At 40.1% G+C, this 20,960-nt stretch overlaps 1 protein-coding gene across 7 annotated transcripts in view; it reads left to right on the top strand.

Moving 5' to 3' along the window:
- ttll7 (tubulin tyrosine ligase-like family, member 7) overlaps positions 1–20,960 on the top strand; it is an 80,564-nt gene that overhangs the window by 44,001 nt on the left and 15,603 nt on the right. For 5 of the 7 annotated variants that reach the window (XM_042335393.1, XM_007887225.2, XM_042335392.1 and 2 more), the window contains exons 14-19: positions 874–960; positions 1,465–1,645; positions 3,920–3,982; positions 8,828–9,105; positions 10,633–10,767; positions 14,853–14,933. In XM_042335393.1, coding sequence (XP_042191327.1) covers positions 874–960; positions 1,465–1,645; positions 3,920–3,982; positions 8,828–9,105; positions 10,633–10,767; positions 14,853–14,933 — 825 coding nt within the window. The remainder of the gene's footprint in view (positions 1–873; positions 961–1,464; positions 1,646–3,919; positions 3,983–8,827; positions 9,106–10,632; positions 10,768–14,852; positions 14,934–20,960) is intronic. The other 2 variants (XM_042335395.1, XM_007887230.2) reach the window with 1 other exon arrangement.

Below are 20,960 nucleotides of genomic sequence, written 5' to 3'. Positions count from 1 at the left end.
ATTTAGAATGTTGAATTTTATTAGACATTCATTCAAAAATGAAGTGAAAGAAACATATGGAAAACATGAAGCGTGCCATGTGAGGTATATGTTTCATCAATCTGAACTTGACATGTCTTTCAGCTGGAGGAGTGTGTTAAATTGCAGGATTTCATACACCACCTAGAAATTGAGTGTATTTAAAAGGCTACACTTTTCATGTTTGGGAAATGTTGCTTTGCTTTGTTTGTGAATACAAGAACGCAAAGATATAAATCGCGCCAAAATGTATTGTCGTGTTATTTGCACATGACAGCAATGCAAAACATGACATGTAGGTTAATAGGTTTTCCTTTTCTTCTTCTTAAACAATCAAAGGGTTTCAGAATGCTTTTTCATGGAATCCTTGTCACTCTGACATCAAACAAAGTAAGGAGTTTATACTAGAAGTGGTTGATGTCTGTCAGCGCTCACATACCTCAAAATCCATGCCCTGCTGAAATATCCTGCTCATAAGTCTCATAGAATGTTCTTGGACAAAGTTCGCTCACTTATTCAAATGGTCTGAAAGAAGTTTTGAGACAAAGGTGACAGGGATGGATTTGTTTCTAAAATCCAACCTACTTAAGATGTCAAATAAGACAAATTTCTTACAATGTGATTGTTGCAGTTGGTTAATTATTTTGTTGATTCAGTAAGCTCACTCTTCTCCTGGAGGTCTTGTGTTTCCCTATATTTCACCAGAAGCATTCAATTACAGACCTACTCACTTATCTTGAATTTGTTTATATCAACAACCCACCTTTGTTTGCAAAAATGTGAAGTGTTACTGCTTCCTGAAAGAGAGAGGTTCTGAGGTCTTGGCTTGTCGATACATACTATATTTTTTTAAAGGAAGAAGATATTCTAGATCTGCTGGAGCAGTGTGAGATGGACGATGAAAAGCTTCTGGGAAAATCTCCTCGACAGAGAGGGCCGAAGGTAAATTAATTCATCCTGGAACAACACCTTTGGGCTATTACTTTCAGTATCTTTTTAATGTATTAATGGGGGAAAACGTCAGTAAAGATTATTAAATGGCAGCCTGGCTCAGTTGGTAGCACTCTCTTCTCTAAGTCAGAAGGTTGTAGGTTCAAGCCCTACGTTGGGATTTGAAATGCATATACTTTAGGCTGACACTTCAGGATATGTTGCATTATAAAGATGCTATCCTTCGGATGAGACGTTCAGTTGGATATTGAAGATCCCATAGCACTATTGGAAAAGAGAAGGAGGTTCTCCTGTTGTCTTGGCCTACAATCCCCTAAATAAAATTGGTTATTCATTGCCACATTCTCCCCAAAAAATACGGTCATACTACAGTAAAAATCCTGTGGAGGGCTTTGAGATGTCCTCCTGATATGAAAGGCATCCTATTCTTATTATTTTTGCAAACCGCACTAGTTAGAAATGATAAGAGTTTTTTTTTCTTTCTGCATTTTGCAGCCGTTGTTCTCTATGCCAGAGAGTACCCAGCCCTCTACACGGAAGCAGAAGGGTGACGAAAGCAGCAGCAGAAGCAGTAGCTGTAACAGCAGCTCTTATTCAGAATCTGATGAAGAGGAGAAAAGAGAGAAAAAAGTGACTTATGGTGCAGAGGAAAAGTTTAAATCACCAGAACGATCTAGTAAGTCTGATTGTAGAGAGTAAGTCATATATATATATATATATTCCATTCCATTCTACTAATTTAGCGTTCTGCCTTCTACTTCAATTTTGATCTGCTTTCTAAGACTGGTAATTATACCAGCCCGCTGTGGAATCTGCTTCAGCACTGCATGGCAACTGCATTCTAATTAGTCTCACTAAGTGGGTCCTCTTGTAACCTGGGTATTCTATCTACTGGCGCAGTGCAAGTCTGGCTTCTGGTGTGGTCTGACCAGCTTCCTGCACAGGCCGACAGCCCGCAGGGAGCTTTGCTCTCGAGAGCATCTCTAGTGTTAGAAATTCGAAGGTGACTTTTGTGGCAACCTGATAACCCGGAAGTGGGAGTTTTTGCTCACCCATCATAACACAATTTGACAAACTCAACACAAGCGCTTTTCCTGTATCGGTTACTCCCAGATAAACTGGCACCTAAGTCAGCAATATGAACTTCCTTCTAGATGTTACAGTTGACACAAATTTCTAATTTTGTCTTATTTTCTTGCATTCACTGGCAATTAGGTCAGCAAGCACAACCTTACTTCATTTTGAGTCTTTAGAAAAAAAGATTTTAATTCCACCTCTCCAGGTGGATTTGAATCAGACTCCAGAAATGAAAAAGCTATCATAATGCACTATTTCTGTGTCATTAGAGGTGCCTGAATCTCTAGTTAACATTACAGTATCCACAAGGGACAGTATCAACTCCAAGACTTTTGGTATCTTTTGCAATACCTATTTAGTGACTAGAAATTCTTCTGTCTGCCACTTGAATACTCATTGATCATCTGCCTAACATGTAGATAATTTATGAGCTCCATTGGAGGAGGACATAAATGCCCCTCAGAATCTCAAATGTATGTATATTTCTGTCCACATTTAGATCCCCAAGTTTGCTTATATTTGTAGATTTAAAGAGTACCAATTTGGGTATGTCATTGTTTATTTTCAGTTTGGGTTATCCCAGAAGAACTTCCTGTGAGCAAACCAGTTCAGAACGATAAAACGCTTGAATCTAGGATAAACATTTGGAAAATGGAGCGATTACAAGGTCCTCTATGCAAGAGATTGATTTTAAACAAAAATAATGTATTTAGTGAAAATTCAAAAGTCTCCTCTTCATCCTCCTCATCCAATCTCAGCCACAGCTAACTAACCTTAATAGATATTCCCTGTAATACGACATCCCTGAGATAAAAGGCTAAATTGTATATTCGTGAACCTAGGAGTCCAGTGGACTATCAGTGGGCCTATAGCTTACTGAAGCTCAGCCTGGCTAAAGACATTTCAGGAGCTCTGATGGAATAACCTGATTGGACAATTGGGAAGACCACTACATTTGCCTTGGCAGATACCTACTTTTGTAATAAGAGGCTTTGGAGTACATAGACCATCTTTTTCCAGTTAGGACCAAAACTGAACTTGACCATGTGCACAGGTCTACTCACCTAAAGCTTTTTGACATCAAGCAGAATAACAGTGAGCACCTTACTCTGAATCAACACCTTGCTCTGAGAGCTGGCGCAGACTTGATGAGCCAAATGGCCTCATTCTGTGCAATAAATCTCTATAATTCTAGAATTCACCCGTCACCATAAGCTTACCTCAATATTTTAAAGAAAGTTTCTTCCTGTGTAAGAAGCAGAATATTGTCTGCACGCAGACTCAATCTGTACACTTTGTCCCTCACAGGAATGTTGGAGTCCTCACTAAGGGAATAAAACCGAGGTTTTAAAGCTTCTACAATTGATAGTGATGAAGAAGGGAGCCTTGATCCAATTTAAATTGGGAGGACAGAAGGTCATGAGGAGCAATTGAAGCCCTGGGAGTCAAGGCTGGAGCTTGAGACCACTTGATGAAGCCTCTTGTTTCATTCGAAAAATCAAATTTACTTGCTTGAAAAGGTTGAACTTAGCTGACAATTGTTTTAGAAGCGAAAACCTTGAAATTGTGCAAATGGTTTATAAATAGGAGTTTTAACCGATTGCAGGGGTGATTTTTGGAAGGCAGGTACATTTGCGGAACTTGGCTGCGTCATCTTATTATGCAACTTTCTTATAATAAACTCACACCTCAAAAGGTCCATAGTCCACCAACAAGCAGTAAATAAGATGTTGATATTTCGAGGTCTGTAACTTTACAGACCTTCGGATAATCATTCATTTTGCTTTAAAGTGGTTCGCTTTTATTTTGAGGATTGTGAGACTCACTATTTTTAAGATATTTTTTCCTTCCTTTTTCTTGTGTCTCCCCATAGCATGCACCTTTCCATATGACAGGGTGGACAGGAGCTCCCCCAATGGCTCAGTGAGTATATCTAGTAAGTAGCTGAGCTATACAGACTGGGAAGGTCCCAGGTTCGATCCCCAGTTAATAATATTAGTAATTGTTTCGCCCACAAATATACAGTCAATTCACTTTACAGCATATTCTGTGAAGCGCTTTGAGACGTCTAGAAGACGTGAAAAAACGCTTATATCAAATGCAAGAATTATTATTATTATTCTATTATATATTATTATCGTAATCTCTGTGCGGGCTGGTTGGCGCACTACAAGTGGCCTGGGTTAGGGAGCAGAATATCAACCAAGGATCAAGGTTCTGATTGAAACACGTGTGTGTATGATGAATAAGAACGGGATTGAGCTTGCCTCTCCTCCTGTGATCTGGTAACCTGCTGACACTCATTGTCGAAACATGAATAATGGCTCTTGCAATGGATCTTGCAACCATTTCCCTATAGAAGGAAAAAAGGGAGTCAACCCCCTTGTACAGAGGACAAAATTACTTCAATAGGTGGAAATAAGAGACGAGGCAGATGAGGAATCTTGGTCTGAGACTGACAAGGGTGTTGGTGTGTTGCATATTGATAGACCATGTCCAGGAGCTGCAAAGCTTTAACAGGCACAGTTACATCTGAAATGGAAAGCAACGACTCATGGAGGGAACATACCCAGTAACCTGTGAAACAGCTTTGAGTGACTAAAGGATAATGTATGCGTAACCTTTAAAGAAAGCCATGGAGCAATGAAAGAATATATTAAATCATGATGTGAAGCAGTATCGTAAATTGGTCTTTAATGGTAACTGTGGCGAGTGTAAGTTGAGAGAAACAGCCCCTGCAGTCTCACTGGAAGGGATCCTGAGATGCAGAAACCATCTGTTTGTGTAAGAGGAATGCCAACTGTACTTCCAGCCTACCAAGAGGTGAAGGTTTGAGAAAATATATCGGAGATAACAAAGTGGACCTGGAAAGTCTGCAAGAAATGACGTGACCTGAGGAAAAGTGCAGGGGTAAGTTAATGTACGCTTTGCATTTATTCTGCTGAATAATGTTCCAGGTGTCTGTAGATACACCTAATATTATGCTGAAATTGAGAATCTTTCCATGCATTTGCAAGGCATTTTTTTTAATTGTTAGAATACTTGTGATTTTTAAGCTATTCTATTTTGGAACTTACAGGGAAAAGCTAAAATACAATAATGTACAAGAGAAGAGAATGGGCAATGGAATTTCCTCCGTAAAAGATTTTGGCACCACGTGAAAAATGGATGATCCAAACATTTATAGTCTGTAATGGGCCTCAGTGGCTGTGTTCCTCACAGTATTGGAGCCAGGGGTAAGTAAGGATACGTTTACATATTAAATTGCCAATGAGAGTGCAGTGGAGCAATCATATGCCAAATATAGTGCAGGATTGTTAACTCGTGCACTGTCAGCAATGACCGACACACAACATTGCAAAACGTCAGGAGCTATATGAAAGATTTATGTGTTTCATTAGCAGAAGCAGCAGAGCCTGGCCTGGAGCCACAGGGGGAGTCACAGTGCAGGGAAAGACACCAGAGAGGCAGTTCCAGGCACCTCTACAACCAGTGTCACAATAAGCAGTATTATGTTTCAGCACAGATACAAGCACTGTGGGTAGCTGTGAGGATGGGAAAAGCAAATGATGGACCACAGAGTGATAAAGAAGCAGTGGAGAATGATGAGGGAGAGATGGAAGAGGACATTACATCTTGTCTTAAGATTTCATGATACCAGGCTGGTCCGAGGGCCATGCAAATTAGGTCATTATGGATGGCCTTTTTAGGCTAAGCAGCTCATCAGACCTCCGTTCAGAAGTAGAATGATGGATCAGGGTGCCATTGGCCACAAGCTAGGGACATCCATTCCCCTTTACAGAGAAATAAAGCTACAGTGCAGGAGTGCACTAACTAAGTTACTGGTGCGTTGACCAAGGATGGAAGCAGTATTAGAATTAACTGTACAACAAGCTGAGAAATGGTCAAACAATACCCACCATTCAATCCATGGGCTTATCATTGTAATGCTCCGGCCTGCTCCAAGTCTCCCACCCGGCCTACCCCACTATCAACAGTCGGGCCTTCAGCTTCTCTGTCGCCATTCTTTGGAACTCCATCCCACAGTCTCTTCGCCTTGCTCCCACGCTTGCCTTCTTCAAGGCACATCTCAAAACCCTCCTCTTCAACCGTGCCTTCAACCCACCCTCCTATCCCTACCCTCCCTGCCTTCCACACACCCTGATCCCAACCCCCTGCTTGCATCCAAATCCCGACTGTCCAGCGGCTTGGTATGTTCTCCCGACGTGAGAGGCGCTATACAAATGTAATTTGTTGTTGTTGTTGAAGTTGCAATTCCAGCTACATGATCGAACATGCCAGCTCTCAGGTTTACCTGGGCTGTGCACATCTGCATCTAAAACCTGACGTTCCACCTAGTTTTATCCTCTAAATCTATAAAATGTTTTAAAATTTTATGAGTCAGCAGAGATTATCTTACATTAACTCTTAAGGACCAGGTCAGCATGTAAAGTAACTCCCCAGTAGGTTAGTATCTCCATTGCTGATAATGTCACCAATACATCCACATACTTGAGAATAAGCAGTGGCACTGCCAGAGGTAAAAGGGCACATAAGTACAGCAAAGAATACATTCACAACTTTTGCTTCTGATTTCAAGAAATAAAATATTTCATTCATTTGCACTCTACTGCTATTCATGTGTTTTTTAAATGTTTTAAAATTAAAGCATGATATTAATTCATTTCAATAGTGTGAAAGAATTGGAGGAAAATAGGCAGTCAAATTTTATGAATAATATTTTTTTCTTCCCTGTTTCCCTCCCGCACCTCCCCTTTGCAGGGCAATCGACATCAAATTGGAAAAGAAATACGCCTTGTTCTCCTTGTGGGAGGTTCTGCTGGTGTCAGTCTTCTGCATGCTTCTCATCTCACCAACTACAACCTAGCTGGTTTGGAAGTTAGCATGCTCCTCCAACTGCATGCATCTCCCCTCAACTACACTGTGCAGAATGTAACAAGATAAGATTATTGTAGCATACTTTACTAGATAGACAGACCTATCCTTTTAATATTTGGAGGGGGTTCTCCACCATGACATGGTTGAGGCATGAGCAGCATTGCAATGAGTCGCTGATCTGTATGGAATGTTTTTTTAACGGCATCAGTAACCGTGGACTTAAAGAAAATGCCAGGACCTCCGAGCCACCCACCGACCGCCCATCCATCCAACACATTTTCTCTAGTAAATAAATGTTCCGCCCCAGAGGCCTTTGAAGTGAATTCATTGTGACATATTTTTAAATACTGTGTATTTACATGTAAAATGTTTCAATAACTGTCAGAAATTGTTTGCACGTTGATAGATTAAAGCTCTTTTCGAATGCAAAAAGGTACATTGATTTTTGCACAAAGTTGGACTGTGCTATTCTATGGCAATGCACAGAATGTAGCAAAGGATGGCAATGTATTTGTAATGCTCTTTGTGTGCCTGTGTGTATATGTCTTCTTTTGTTACATTGGTGCACCCTGTTTAAGTCCTGGCCACTGTGATAATGTTAGCTGTTAAATCACTATTCTGAATCAAGCAGATGGTATTTCCTTTGTTGACCAGCTCATGTGAAGTCCCAGTTTCTTGATTTAACAAGCAGTTTTAACAACTCTTCACTTAACGTTTCATTCAATTTTTGGGAGCACATGGTTATCCATTTATAATGTTTAAGAATGACTAACTTCCAACAATTCCTATATTAACCTTAACCAAGTGCATTTGATCTCCTTGTTGTGCTATGTCTGGACTCCTGTGTGACCGTTGCCTTATGATGATTCTTTCCACATATGTTAGTTAGGTGGTTTCAGCCCATTTACACTGGAGGCCCTCAGTGAGATGCTTCCATTACTAGCCTCTGTGCTGCCTGTGATGCTGCATTGAGAGAACAATTGGACTAGCGTGCAAAACTACCCGCTTTCCCCTGATTTAAGGCTGAAGTAAGACAGCTTGTGTATATTTCGAGAGCTCAGCATTGTCACTCACTTTGAAATGTCTCCTTGTAACATGAACATTGCTATGGTTGTGGTTTGCTGGTGTCTATTGAAGCACCAACAGTAAAACCATTGACTCGAGGAATAAAGGGTCCTGCTCTATTGAAAACTCTATCTCGGACATGCTGCCATGAGACACCCTTAGCAGAGACCATGTACCCTCCTGTGCTGGAGGGAAATTGGACTTGGAAGTCCCCAACTGATCTTCTGATGGTCAATTATCAGAGAGTGTGGTCCTATCCCAGAAGATCTTGCTCTCTTGGAAATACATGGCTTGAGGAGACCATGAATTGGAGAAAAATCAGGAGAAAAGGCACCGTGAGGGTAAAAAGAAGGCTGGTTTGATGTACTGTGATAATTTTACTCAGTGTTACCAGTTGACAGATTGGGTCAGAAGTGAGTCATGGAATTGTAGCACAGAAACAGGCCATCTCTGGCCCATGAGTTGGAGCCTATTGACTATTCCACAAAACATTACGTTTGAAGGACTTAAGCATTCAGAGCACAAACCTTAAAGTGGCCAAGTCAAAGTGGCATGACTTTTATGAATGCTTTTGAAGACATCTCATGACAACTGCAACTCTTCGTTTTCAAATGCTGAAATTAATTTCTATGATTTGCAGAGTGATAAAGGATGTTGGGAAAAGTCTATGATTTCCTATGTCTAATCTCTCGCCTATAGGAAATTTTTTACTAATAAGAAATAGAGTAAAGATAATACACAAAAAAAATACAAATTAAGAAAAAATTCAAATGTTTCCTATTTTCCAAATGATATTTTTTCCGATTTTTATTTTCAGGCAGGATGCAGTGGAAACCTCCACCAAGGATCCCCAAAACACTCCCTACAGTATCACCATCTGCAACTATGCCTATCAGACGCTCCATCTCCTGCCCTCGTTCATTCGCTACCTTGGGAGGACAATCCGCCTTACCAGAGCCTCGGGCATTTTCTGCCAAATTCACAGCCCTCACGTCCAGAACCCCTTCCGGCGTGAGGTCTCAGTCTCTCAATCGTAACACAACCGCACAGCGAGTGCTTCAGAGTAGCAGCCTGGGCACTGTCCATTCTGTAGCGGTAAGTAGTAGCCTTCGTAAAATGCTAAATAGCCCATGAATACAGCTAACTAGAATCAAAGACTATGTCCTGTCATGTGCTTAATTTAGATGTCTCTTGTCTATCTCAGTACAGTTTTTTTAATAAAAGAAACAAGTGGTTGATACAGCTTGTATGTGTACCATTTTAGAATGTGTAAAACATGAGCAAAAACCTACTCATTGTTTCAAGGCTGATATGTTGCAGAACGAGTGTTTTGCTTTCTAAAATTTTACATGTTGGAATTATCCCCCCTACAAAGAAAAGGGGTCTATTTGTGAGACATTGCTGTGTGAAAAATTGCCTGCAAGATATGTAGTCGCTAGACTAAATCGACAGAACACTACAGTAAATCTTTGAAGTGCTTTGAGACATTTTGACAATGTGGTAAAGTGCAATATCAAATGCAAGGGATTATACATTTCCTGTTTGCTAAATCTACCAAACATTTTCTTCTTTGCTCTTGGCAATCTGTAAATTATGTATGCTTGAATAAGCATGCTCGTAAAAGCTGACTTAGTATCCTAATTCAAAGACCTTGAAATGAATTTAACTAAAGTTACTAAATGCATCCCCGTCTTCAGATATTGATTTCCTCTCACAAATAGGCACATCACGAAAGCCACTACTACTCATTGACTAATCTGTATGTGATACTGTACCAGTCAACAAAAAGCTAATGGCATGTTCTCACCTTTATTACATCTTATATAAAGAAATAACATGGTGCTTTTTCTTTACATAAACTCTGTACGCATATCAGCAAAGTATATTCCACTTTAACCTCAACACCTGTATTTTCCTATAGTTCAGGAATGAGCATATTGGGTCACAATACGGTTAAATTGTATGTGGCTGTTCTTTGAAAATTACTAATATACGAGACTAGATTCTACATGTAGTCCTTTACCATTGACCAGATATCTAGTTACACCCCTGAATGTGTACCTTTTAATTGTTCATTTGGATAAATTTCTAAGCGTTCGTACCCAGCCTGATCCTCCTCCTGAGGAAGAATGCTGACTGGATCCATTCTTATCTTGTTTTTAAAAGTTGTTCATAAATATAAGTATAAATATAAACAATAGCGCCATTGTGGACTCGTCTAAATTTGCTTTCCTTCTAATTGTGAGTTGTGGTGGGCAAATGCAGTTAAACCACTCAAACTAGTTTTAAATAACTACGGAGACTGAAGTCCATAGAACACGTTTTCAATGGAATACAATAGTATTTGTATTGTACAAAATAACACACAGTTTATTCACTCAGCTCTGGCCATGCGCTGCTGCGACTAAAAAGGGCTTTATTAATAGGGCTGGAAAATGTTTGTCATTCACACCTCATAAAACACTTATTAATGTTCTTAAAGTTTTTAAAAGTTAAATATCATGAAATCCCCAATCACCAGTGCTCAGCATGTCTCTGATCTGAATGTTTTTGTTGGCTGTTTAGGTTATGATCCATAAACTCAAATTAATGTATTTTTATTCTTCCATATTTTTCCTTTAGGGAGTTTCCTTTTTGAATTTCAGAACAAATGAGCAGGAAGAAGAGCTGACAAAACAGAGTCTGATTTCCCTCAACGAGCTGACAATCAGGTTCCCTGGAAAAACAGTCGAAGAGTCTGAACTGCTGCTGGATGATGTTAGTGTTCAATGCATGTTGATTCAGGTTGAGTCTCACTGTCCTAACTCTGGGGAAGCAAAGTGCTGGGAGCACTATTCAAATCCATCATTCATTCATTCTTTCATTCCAAAGGCAGCTTGCCTGATAGCAAACACATCAAGGAAACTATTCCACCAAAACTTGTCTTCGTTCAAAAGAATAGTTCGGCATCACATTAAAAATGTTAAAAAACAAATGTTCCTTTAATCAGGATGAATGGGAAGAGTGTGCCCATTTAGAGACATTTTATGCTTGTTTAAAAATAAATACCTGGGGCTCCTGATGGCTGGGTGAGTAAAGGCACCATTTGATATGATACCAAGTCTGTGCTGAATTAGCTGATCTCAGTTGAGAGTGTTACGGTCACTGCAGGAAATACTAGTATCTCTGGGCTAGAAAGGATAAATCAGCTGAGGATTTAATTATGATCACTAGACAGTAACTTTTGCTGGTGTGTGTGTGTGAGAGAAACACAATAGGGCTGAGATATGATGCTCCCACTGCTGAGCAGCCTGCAGGCATTCACTAAATACTCTCAAAGGTAAAGAATGGCCAATTGGGTGAGGTACCAGAGGGTTATTATCAACTATGGAATTATGCCCAAGTATGAATCAGTGCTTCAGGAGAGGAGGGGGAAAGAAAAAAAAGGCAATCATATTAGATGTCGTTGCCTCCTTGTTTATGTCAGTGTTGAGATATATAACATAATTGCACTTTTAAATGTCCGCCTGTGCAGATAATGAACCTTCGGAATATTGTTGGACTTTCTTTGTAGAGGGTCCTGTCCTTCAATGTATCTGATTTTAATTCAGTCCTTTTGTAGCTTTTTGAACTGAATGCAACTATCTGAGAGACAACCACTTTAATTAGCAGTAATGATGAGTAAAACATTGTGGAAAATTCCAATTTGATGTAAAGGCCAAGCGCTTTGAAATTAAACCTTTTATCATACCTTCCTCTGAAGAAACAAAGAAGAGTGAAGAATTTTTCACATAACAATTCTATTCGGATGAACTCAAAAGGATTGGCAAGATCAAAGCATTGATATCAAAGGGCTTATGTCTTAAAACACCATTCAATTATTTTCTGTCTTTCTTCCTGTAATTCTTAAAGTAGCATAGTATAAGGACAAGTAGGTTTTTTAATGCACTTATGAATATGTTCAATCTTTTCGTCACCCGATTGACTCTTGGACAGAATACCTACTATTTTCAGGGGTATGTTTGAAACACTGTTAGTGAAAAGGTTGAAGGGACAGCATTTTCTTCAAGGAATCAACACTACAGCTGGTATGTTCCTCCTTTAGAAAAAAAGCTTTCAGTTTGGGAAACATCTTGCTTTACAAAATCCTTGCAATTCTACATGATCACTCCGCTATCTCTCCCTTCAGGCTGCTGAGACTCTCGTCCATGCCTTTATTACTTCCACACTTGACTATGCTAACTCCCTGCTCGCCAGACTTCCCAACACTTCCCTCCACAAGCTGCAGATTATTCAGAACTCTGCAGCTCATGCCCTCTTCTGCACTAAACAATCACCCTCGCCTGGCTTCACTGGCTCCCCATCCCCCAGAGGATCAAGTTCAAAATCCTTGACCTCAATTTTAAAAGCCTCCATGGTCTTCTCCATACCTTTATCAACCTCTCCGCTCCCTCTGCTCAGCAGGCACTTGCCTGCTCCACGTATCCTGCCCTGCCCGCTCCACCATCAGCATTCAGCCCTTTGCTTCCTGCCCCGCACTTTCTGGAACTCCTTCCCAGAACCCTTCCATGTCGCTCCCTCCCTTGCCTCCTTCAAGGCCTGTCTCAAGACCTTCCTGTTCGACCATGCCTTTAGTCATCTTCCCATCCCCACCACCTTTGTCCTTCACCCTTCTTGATTCCAACCCCTAGCTCAGGTGCAAACCCTTTACTGTCCAGCGCCTTGGGACGTCCGCCTGATGTGAAAGGCGCTATATAAATGTAATTTATTGTCGTTGCTGTTACACGATCTTCCAGCTTCTGCAGTTCTGTAGTGTACTGCTCAATGTCTCTTCCAAGGAATGTACGAGAGTGTGTTTTCTGTTGTTGAGGACATTAAGCTTGTCCTGTGAATTTTTAAAAATGCTGCTGAAAGGCTGATTCAGCAGGACTGCCTGATACTAATCTTAAACAATAACATTTAAAAAGCTCACTCCTGCTAGTTATACTTCACATCAACTCACTTTTCAAACTGCCGGTATATTGGAGTGTTTTAAATGTAAAGTGATTGAATGGACAAAATTTTTTTGTTAACTGTCCTATTAAGCATTTAATAATAATAATCCTTGCATTTGATATAGCGCTTTTCACGTCTTCTAGATGTCTCAAAGCGCTTCACAGAATATACTGTAAAGTGAATTGACTGTGTATTTGTGGGCGAAATGCGGCAGCCTATTGCGCACAGCAATGTTCTACAAACAGTCGTGGATTGAAAATGACCAATTTATTATTATTTTGTTTTTGGAGGGATTATTATTAGGCGTGTGGAGTAAGGAAACTTGCCCAAGGTTTCGCCCTACCTGGAATTGAACCCAGGTGTCTTGCTTACAAGGCGAGTGCTCTAACCACTGAGCTACAGGACTCCACTTTGCCCTTCAGCTCAAGTAATGTATCTGTGGTCTTTGTTCTGGGTTTCATTAAGAAGGAAAAGCATTCTTTACTGGTCTGGAATGTTTACTTGCTTGATAATGTCAGACTTCGAACAGTGTGATTTATAGTTTAGCAAAAGAACAATCGAGCTGGGTTAACTTTGCATTAATTCCAATGCTTTTGCCAACCGAACTTTGGTATATGGGTAACTCAAAGTGCATATAACAGAGCAGCATGCTGCAGCGAACCACCATATATTAAGTGGTAACATGTGGATTTATACTCCCGGCTTCTGAACACAGTGTGATCCCACTCTCAGTAGTCAGTGAGGGAAAGAAAATTGGCAGAACGTCTCCACCGTACAGTTATCTGGAGAATTGAATTATTTTCAGAGCCCTGGGAATAGGCGGTTGCCCATCTCTTAGCAAAGGATACTGCTTGACTGAGCGGAAACAAAGAAGGGGAAAAAATAAAATAATCACCTTACTAATGACATAGTAAATAAAATCTCCAAACATAGTTATTTATGTGAACACCATTTTGTTAATGGTCTGTAATTCTGTGTCCATTATCCCTGAAATAACACCACCTTGTGGTAATGTTTCTTAATAACACACTTGCAGGCAGGCAAGCAGGCAGGCAATGGCAATGTTTGCAAATTGTATATGTGTAGGAGAAATACACCTGATGGCTAAATAACCCCTGCTGTTCAGCGAAATGTGCCATTTGATTTGTTTTGCATTGCGCTGCAGTAAAAGGCAGGTTGCGTAGCAAATTGAAATTTATTAGGAGGACTCTGTTGCAAATTCCTCTCTGCACTCTTAAACTATCAATTCTTAAATTACCTTTTAAATAAGAATAGAACGGCCATTTAAAATTATCCTCAGGCTTCTTCTCTCGGCTGAATTGTCTGGTTGTGTGTGGAGATTCTAATCAGAGGGGTTCCAGCTCAATCATGTCTCCTCAGAGGGTCAGTGAAGGACGAGAGTGTGGATGTGCAGGGAGGAAGCGGTTGGAATTAAACATTGACTTTACCACCTCAAATTTGACTGCTGTGCACACACAATAATTAGGTGGCTGGGAGATTAGAGCCTGTACATTATTCCTCGGACATTGATTTAATCGAGTGGTACTTTATTTTAGCAGGAGCACTTTTGCGGTGTATTTTATGGCTAGTCAGAACAGCTTGACTGTACTCTGGGAGATTTTTATAGTGATCATGGTGATAAAAACATGTGCAAATAAATGCCCAAGGCTATCCTCAATGCTGACTTTTTTAAAAAAAAGGAAAATAAAGTTTTGATTACCCTACAAACAAGATGAAAGTTTGATTTTTAAGTTATAAGAGCATTTGGTACACTTTTGCAACTTTTCCTAATCATTATTTTAATGGTTAACAGTTTTTGGTTTGTTGCAAATTATTCTTGCCTGTAACTTTCCTTATTCTCTCTACAGATATTGGACAACTGGAAGTATCACAAATCAAAAGTAGCTTCGTACTGGCTGGTCAAACTGGATTCCATCAAGCAGCGTAAGGTAAGTGACTATTTTCCTTTTACAGGGTGGTTGCAAAGTCTTGTTACCTTATTTTTTTTCACATAGTACACTGACCAACAACTGAAACGTGTGGAAGAATGATGAGAATTGTATTTAGAAGTATTTAATTGTATTCAGTACAAGTTTAACTTTTATTTAGACGTCCAGAGGTTCGGTGTGAGCACCGTTGTTTTCATGGCAGATAGTGATCCATCACCATGTACGGTGCGACATCGGCTATGATACGGAGTGAGGGACGAGGAAGAAACTGGTATCAGACAATGTTACACTTAACTCATCTGCAACAGAAAATAAAAATTAATTGTAAGAGAAAAAACAAGTGGGTAACAGGACTTTGTGAACACCCTGTAGATCAATAATACTGGCACTGTTGATTGCCACAGATGTCATTTTAACTGAGGGTCCGACACAGGATTTTATATGAAATAGTCTGTTCAGTTAATGTTGCAAATGCAAAAATATTCAATTTCCTCTGTAGATTCCTGCGATTCTACTTTTAACCATCGGTAAATAGATGCAAATTATTTTTATACTTGCTTTTGTTAGAAAACACCGGCATGCTCTGTGAGCTTGACATTGGGGTTAATTTGTCGATTCATTATCCCCTGCTGCACAGTGTATTCACACACAAAAAAAAACAGGTTATCTCCCCAGGGACACAAACTTCCAGCAGCTTCTGCTTATGTGTGAAAGACTCGCACGTAATGTGCAACCCAGGAGTGCGCTGGAGAGAGTGAGTTATGACATTTTTTTCGTGTGACTGAGAAAACACCTGGAACCGGCTGTGGTTAGAAAGATGCTCTGTTTGTCTGTAAGATTAAGCTTCATGTAGAGCCATAAGCATGTCTTTAAAAGGATTCTGGAAGCCTGCCAGCCCTTTACATGTGTGAATGATGAGGTTGGATTTTCACATGTGTGCCTGCAGGCGGTGAGATCACCAGTCTGTCTGTAGAATAAATACAGACAACGTGTGCAGAAAAAGTTTATAAAAATAAGCAACCCAGTGACCGACATCAGGGTATGGAATGCCGAAGTGCAGTCAAATTAAGTCCCTTGGTGTCACAAGTATTCTTTGGCTTAAAGTAATTGATTCCCAGTCAGGCAGTTATTGATGGTAAGTTTTCTCTATTTGTGGTGGACGCCATTAATCCGTTTTTAAAGAACAGTTTCTTACGTGAGGCAGTTCAGAGGATTGATAGTGCCATCCAACATGCTAGGGAGTAACACTGTACAACAACAACAAATTGCATATATATAGCGCCTTTCACTTTGGGATCAATAGTGGAAATCTGTTCTTTCTGTAGTTAGAAAACACAAAATGACCATGGTCAGAGTGGAGGAGTGCAGAGGGAATACTTAAACATTGAAGTACTTATAATGTTATAACCAACAGCCTGGATATCGATTCTTTTACATTTCATAATTTATTTTTTAATGGTTAATGTCAGTTTTCTTTATAATGAGCTAATGGTTCATTTGAAGTGCAAGTCAGTTTTGTCTTGACTGTCCTCTTAACAGGAGGCGGTAGACACCAAATTGTTTTAATGCTTTTAACCCTTATGGTGAATTCTGCCACTCACCAAAAGCAACCAGTTTAACCTCCCCCAGTTTTGCATGCTAAATAAGTTGGTTCACTGAAGCAGTGAACGAAATTTCTGCGGTTAAGCCAGGAGAACATCCTTTGTTATTTAAGATGAATTCCTTTTCAGATTAAGATCAACAACTTGCATTTATATAGCGCCCTTCGCTCGGGGTAGCATCCGGAATGCTTGGATTAGTTCGGCTGAAGAAGGCTCTTTGGTCCATCTGATCTTATTCTTCCAGAATACCCACCCTACTGTTCTCCCATCACAACATCAAGTTGTTTTTTTTAAACGAGTCCAGTGTCCTGGCCTAAACCTACCTTCCTGGCAACCTGCCGTTACTTATCCTCTGGGTAAAGAAAACTTCCTGGTATCTGCCCTGAAATTCCCCATTAATTCTCAGTGAAAGTCAAAGGAAGTTATGCAAGTCTTCTGTATTGATCAGAACAGCATGAAACCTTGGAAATTATCACCTCGGACTCCAGGTTTGTCTTTTTTTTAAATGTAAGGACAGTTCGGAAGCAGTTCACACGCTCTCTGCTGTCCCACACATCACTATTATTTATAGTGATAGCATCTTGCCTCAGTGCTTTTGCGAGTCTGGCTGGCATCGTGGTTGCCTATTTTAGGACAAGACGATTTGTATTATGCTCTATAACTTCCAGGGAAGGGTTAATTTCTAGGAACCCATTTCATAGCATTCTGTGTTACTGGAGTCAGAGAGTCTGTTCAGTACAGTAATTGAGCCGGGGTTGAGCGCTGCTGGCCCATTCATCAATTCCCGTTGACAATAGAACTAGCCAGCCAAATGAAAGATAAAATCCATTCTTTGTTCACCATCCTTCACGCACTGCTGGAATATCAGGCTCCTGCCAGCCCTGCTGGGCAACATTTGCCAAGGTAAATTTACGTCATATGTCACAGCCATGGAGTCATTGCTTCGTGAATCTCTCCCGCACCGGATAAAGTCTACCCAGGGCTCACCATTTTTTTTCCCCCCTGTTTGCCTTGCTTTCTGCAGATCAACCTTTCATTTTGTTTGCTAGTCAGCAGATGAAAATTGACATTTGTGGATTTCTGCTTTTATTGCAGTGTGTCAATAGGAATACAGTACTGGAGTATACGAAATATTTACCATCTTGCATTAATCAGCTTTCTGTAAAATTAAAGGTCACTCAACTTCTTATTGCTTCTTTGGGTCAGACAATACAATACAAATTTTACATTAGTATAGCGCCTTTTACGTCGGGAAGACGTCCCAGGGTGCTGACCACATCTTGTGGACAGTGCAGTATTTGCAGAATAACCACTTTGATGTGACCACATACTTTTATAACCCGTGCTGGTCGGGCGGACAGCTCACAGAGTAACCTTATCTAATTGCAGATAGTGCCCTCAATTATGAAATTAACCACCAGTAAAAAGATGATTCTGTAATCCTTATAAAAAGGCAATCCATGTTTCAGCCCATCCCATATTTTAGTCCAACCTGCACTTTAGACGCTCTTATTACCTAATTTACATTTTGGTAGATCAGTACATGGCAATAATAAAACACTGTCCATACTTTTGAGCCCCTGTTGGGAGTAAAGAAACACTCTTGATGGATATTGGAAGCTCAGTGTGAAGAAATTACCTTCTTGGTGGACTCAACAGCCTGACGAACACAAAAGCTGTATTTTCTAAGATCTAAGACATTGTAAGATCACACATGTTGAAATTGTTATCATGCAAAAATATGCAACAAATTCCCTTCTCTGTCTGCTGCCTAAGGGCATTGTCTCCCCAGTATTGGTAAGAGGTTAGGATGTTTTAAAACGTTACTGTAATTGTTCACCTCCCCACCTACTCCACCGGGATGACAATGCCGCTGGAGTGGGTGGGGAGGTGAACAATTACAGTTAAACAAAGATAAAGGCCATGGGGCACATTTTTATGAGGATATTAACCAGGCATCAGTTCTGGTTCACTGCAAAGCAGACAGGGTCTGTGCACAAGTTGCTTAGCTTCCTGAGTGCAACATCTGGAAGCTGTATAGGAGCTAGTAAAGTTTAATATGCTGTTGAAATGGTATCAAGAGCACGGAAGATTGTGCAAGTAGAACTCTTGATTTCCACAGCTAGCTGAAACTCCTGTAGCAGTAAGGACTGTATATATTTAATGGACACTGCTTGCAGAGTGCCTGGTCCATTTTTGAGTTGTGTGAAGTCAAAGGGCTTTTATCATCTTGTGAAATATCTTGGAAGAACAGCTGTTCATAGAGTGAAGTGATCAGTCCTGCAATGTTGAATATAAATTGAGAATAAAAAGCACAATGCTGCTTCAAATGTACAGTATAATGTTTCGTGGCACATTGCATCCTGGCTGATTAACAGTGGGGCCATTGAATATCACCAGAAGTAGCACTTTTAAGTGAACAACTTCCAGGTTTTTCCTCTATTTTGGCAGCTAGGTACCCTGCACGCTTGGAAACTTATCACACAATACTTAAGAATCTGCAAACAAAACTACTGAGAGTTCCAGATATCTAGAGTTTCCATGTGTCTGGTTTGGAATGCACTTTTTCTCTTCAGAACAGAGGCACTCCAATTACGTCATTTAGTTACAGGTTGGCAAGAGCCAAGGCTTAGGGGGTCCAGAATGTGAACTGGGGGAACTGATGCAGTTTAATGAAGTAGGGTGTTTCAAGCACACACTTTCCAATTTTTCCTTCCGTGATACTATTTCAAATCTTAATTTTATGAAGCAAAGTCAAAACTGGTTTCTCTCCAAAGCAAAACAGGTGCGATTACATTGCCACCTGATTTCCCCTCCTGTCTCCCCTTCAAAGGGATAGAGAAAGCAAAACTAATGTGATAGCCCACTTCCCTGGCCTGTGTTCATTTTACACTGATATACTGAGGTTGTAAAATGACCACCAAGACGCATAACGTTACCTGTGCCACATAAAGGAAGGAATAATGGATAGCTGGGAGTGACCACAAGATTGTAATCTAATCAAAAGACTATCAGGTTACATCATAAACCACCAGAGCGAAGCTTGAGTATTTTATAACCATCATTTGAACTCCCAAGATTTGATTACTGCCTTGAAATCACCCGGGGTATCTGTTGCTTTTTAATATTGTTTGTGTTATGGGCCGTTTTTTTATTGTTTTGGGCTCACTGCTGTTGATTCTTTGCGCTGGCTGTGTGCTGACATTCACGCTGAAACATTAATAAGTGTGACATTAGGGTGCAAGTTTATAGGCGATTTCTGGGAATACCAGTACATCTGAGGATCATGTACTGTAGTGCACTAGTAGCAGAAAACTTTGCATCACCAAGGTCTGGTGCAGCAAATCCAACTCTTAAAAGCAGAAGGAGTGAAGCCTATTCAAATACTTGACTGCATCACCACTGTTATGGAAGGGTTATGGCTGTATCATAACATTTACAAAGTGCACTCACATTTCAGTGTTTGTATGTCACATGCTGTTTAACAGTGAACACAGGAAAAATAATTCCTCAGAATATTGTACATTGTACAATCTAAACTTGTTGTCTGAAGACTTCTCTTCAGTATGGCAAAGGCTGGACTTATTCTTAGATTAGGTGATTCCAGTAAAGTCTTTCGGCGGCCCATAATATGACATTGAAATGTCACCCAGCAAAGATTTGAGTATTTTATAGTTTTGTAGTGTTCCTCAATATTAATAACAAATATATATATATTGTATATATGCCATGCAGCTGGAAGTGTGCAGAGAATATTACAGTTCTGCCTGTGCACATATGTCACTGAAAACTGAAGCCACTCACAGCAAACAGATTCTAATTACAAGGTATTCATTTTCCCATTTGGTTGAGTGCAATTCCATATCAAGTACCAAGAAAAAATTCAGTTCTCAGCACAACAGGTAGCTCAGAATAACATTGCAAGCATGGAGGCCATGGAGTTAAATCCTACAACACTATACTTACGTGGACTGCAGCAATGCCACCAAAAGCAACTTTGATCGTTTGAAGCAAACGCCCTTCACAAAAGAAGTCTATTACTGAATCACTGATAGGACATAATAACAGGGATTTAGCATTTACTGTACATGCATTAGCAGTGCTCAAGGATTGATTATTTAAGTAAGCCAATGGCAAGTTTTTCTCTTTTCCATGTATACGTGGCAGAGGGCGAAACCTTGGGCAAGTTTCCTTACTCCACACAGAGCCTAATAATAATCCCTCCAAAACCAAAAACAATAATAAATTGGTCATTTTCGGTCTACGACTGTTTGTGGGACATTGCTGTGCGCAATTGGCTGCCGCGTTCGCCCACAAATATACAGTCAATTCACTTTACAGTGTGTTCTGTGAAGCGCTTTGGGACGTCCTCCCGACGTGAAAAGCGCTATATCAAATGCAAGGATTATTATTATTATTATTACGT

The sequence above is a fragment of the Callorhinchus milii genome, unplaced genomic scaffold, assembly GCF_018977255.1.
Source record: "Callorhinchus milii isolate IMCB2004 unplaced genomic scaffold, IMCB_Cmil_1.0 Scaffold5, whole genome shotgun sequence".
Classification (NCBI taxonomy): domain Eukaryota; kingdom Metazoa; phylum Chordata; class Chondrichthyes; order Chimaeriformes; family Callorhinchidae; genus Callorhinchus; species Callorhinchus milii.
Note: the sequence above shows the minus strand (reverse complement) of the source record. Positions and strands in the feature narration are given on the sequence as shown.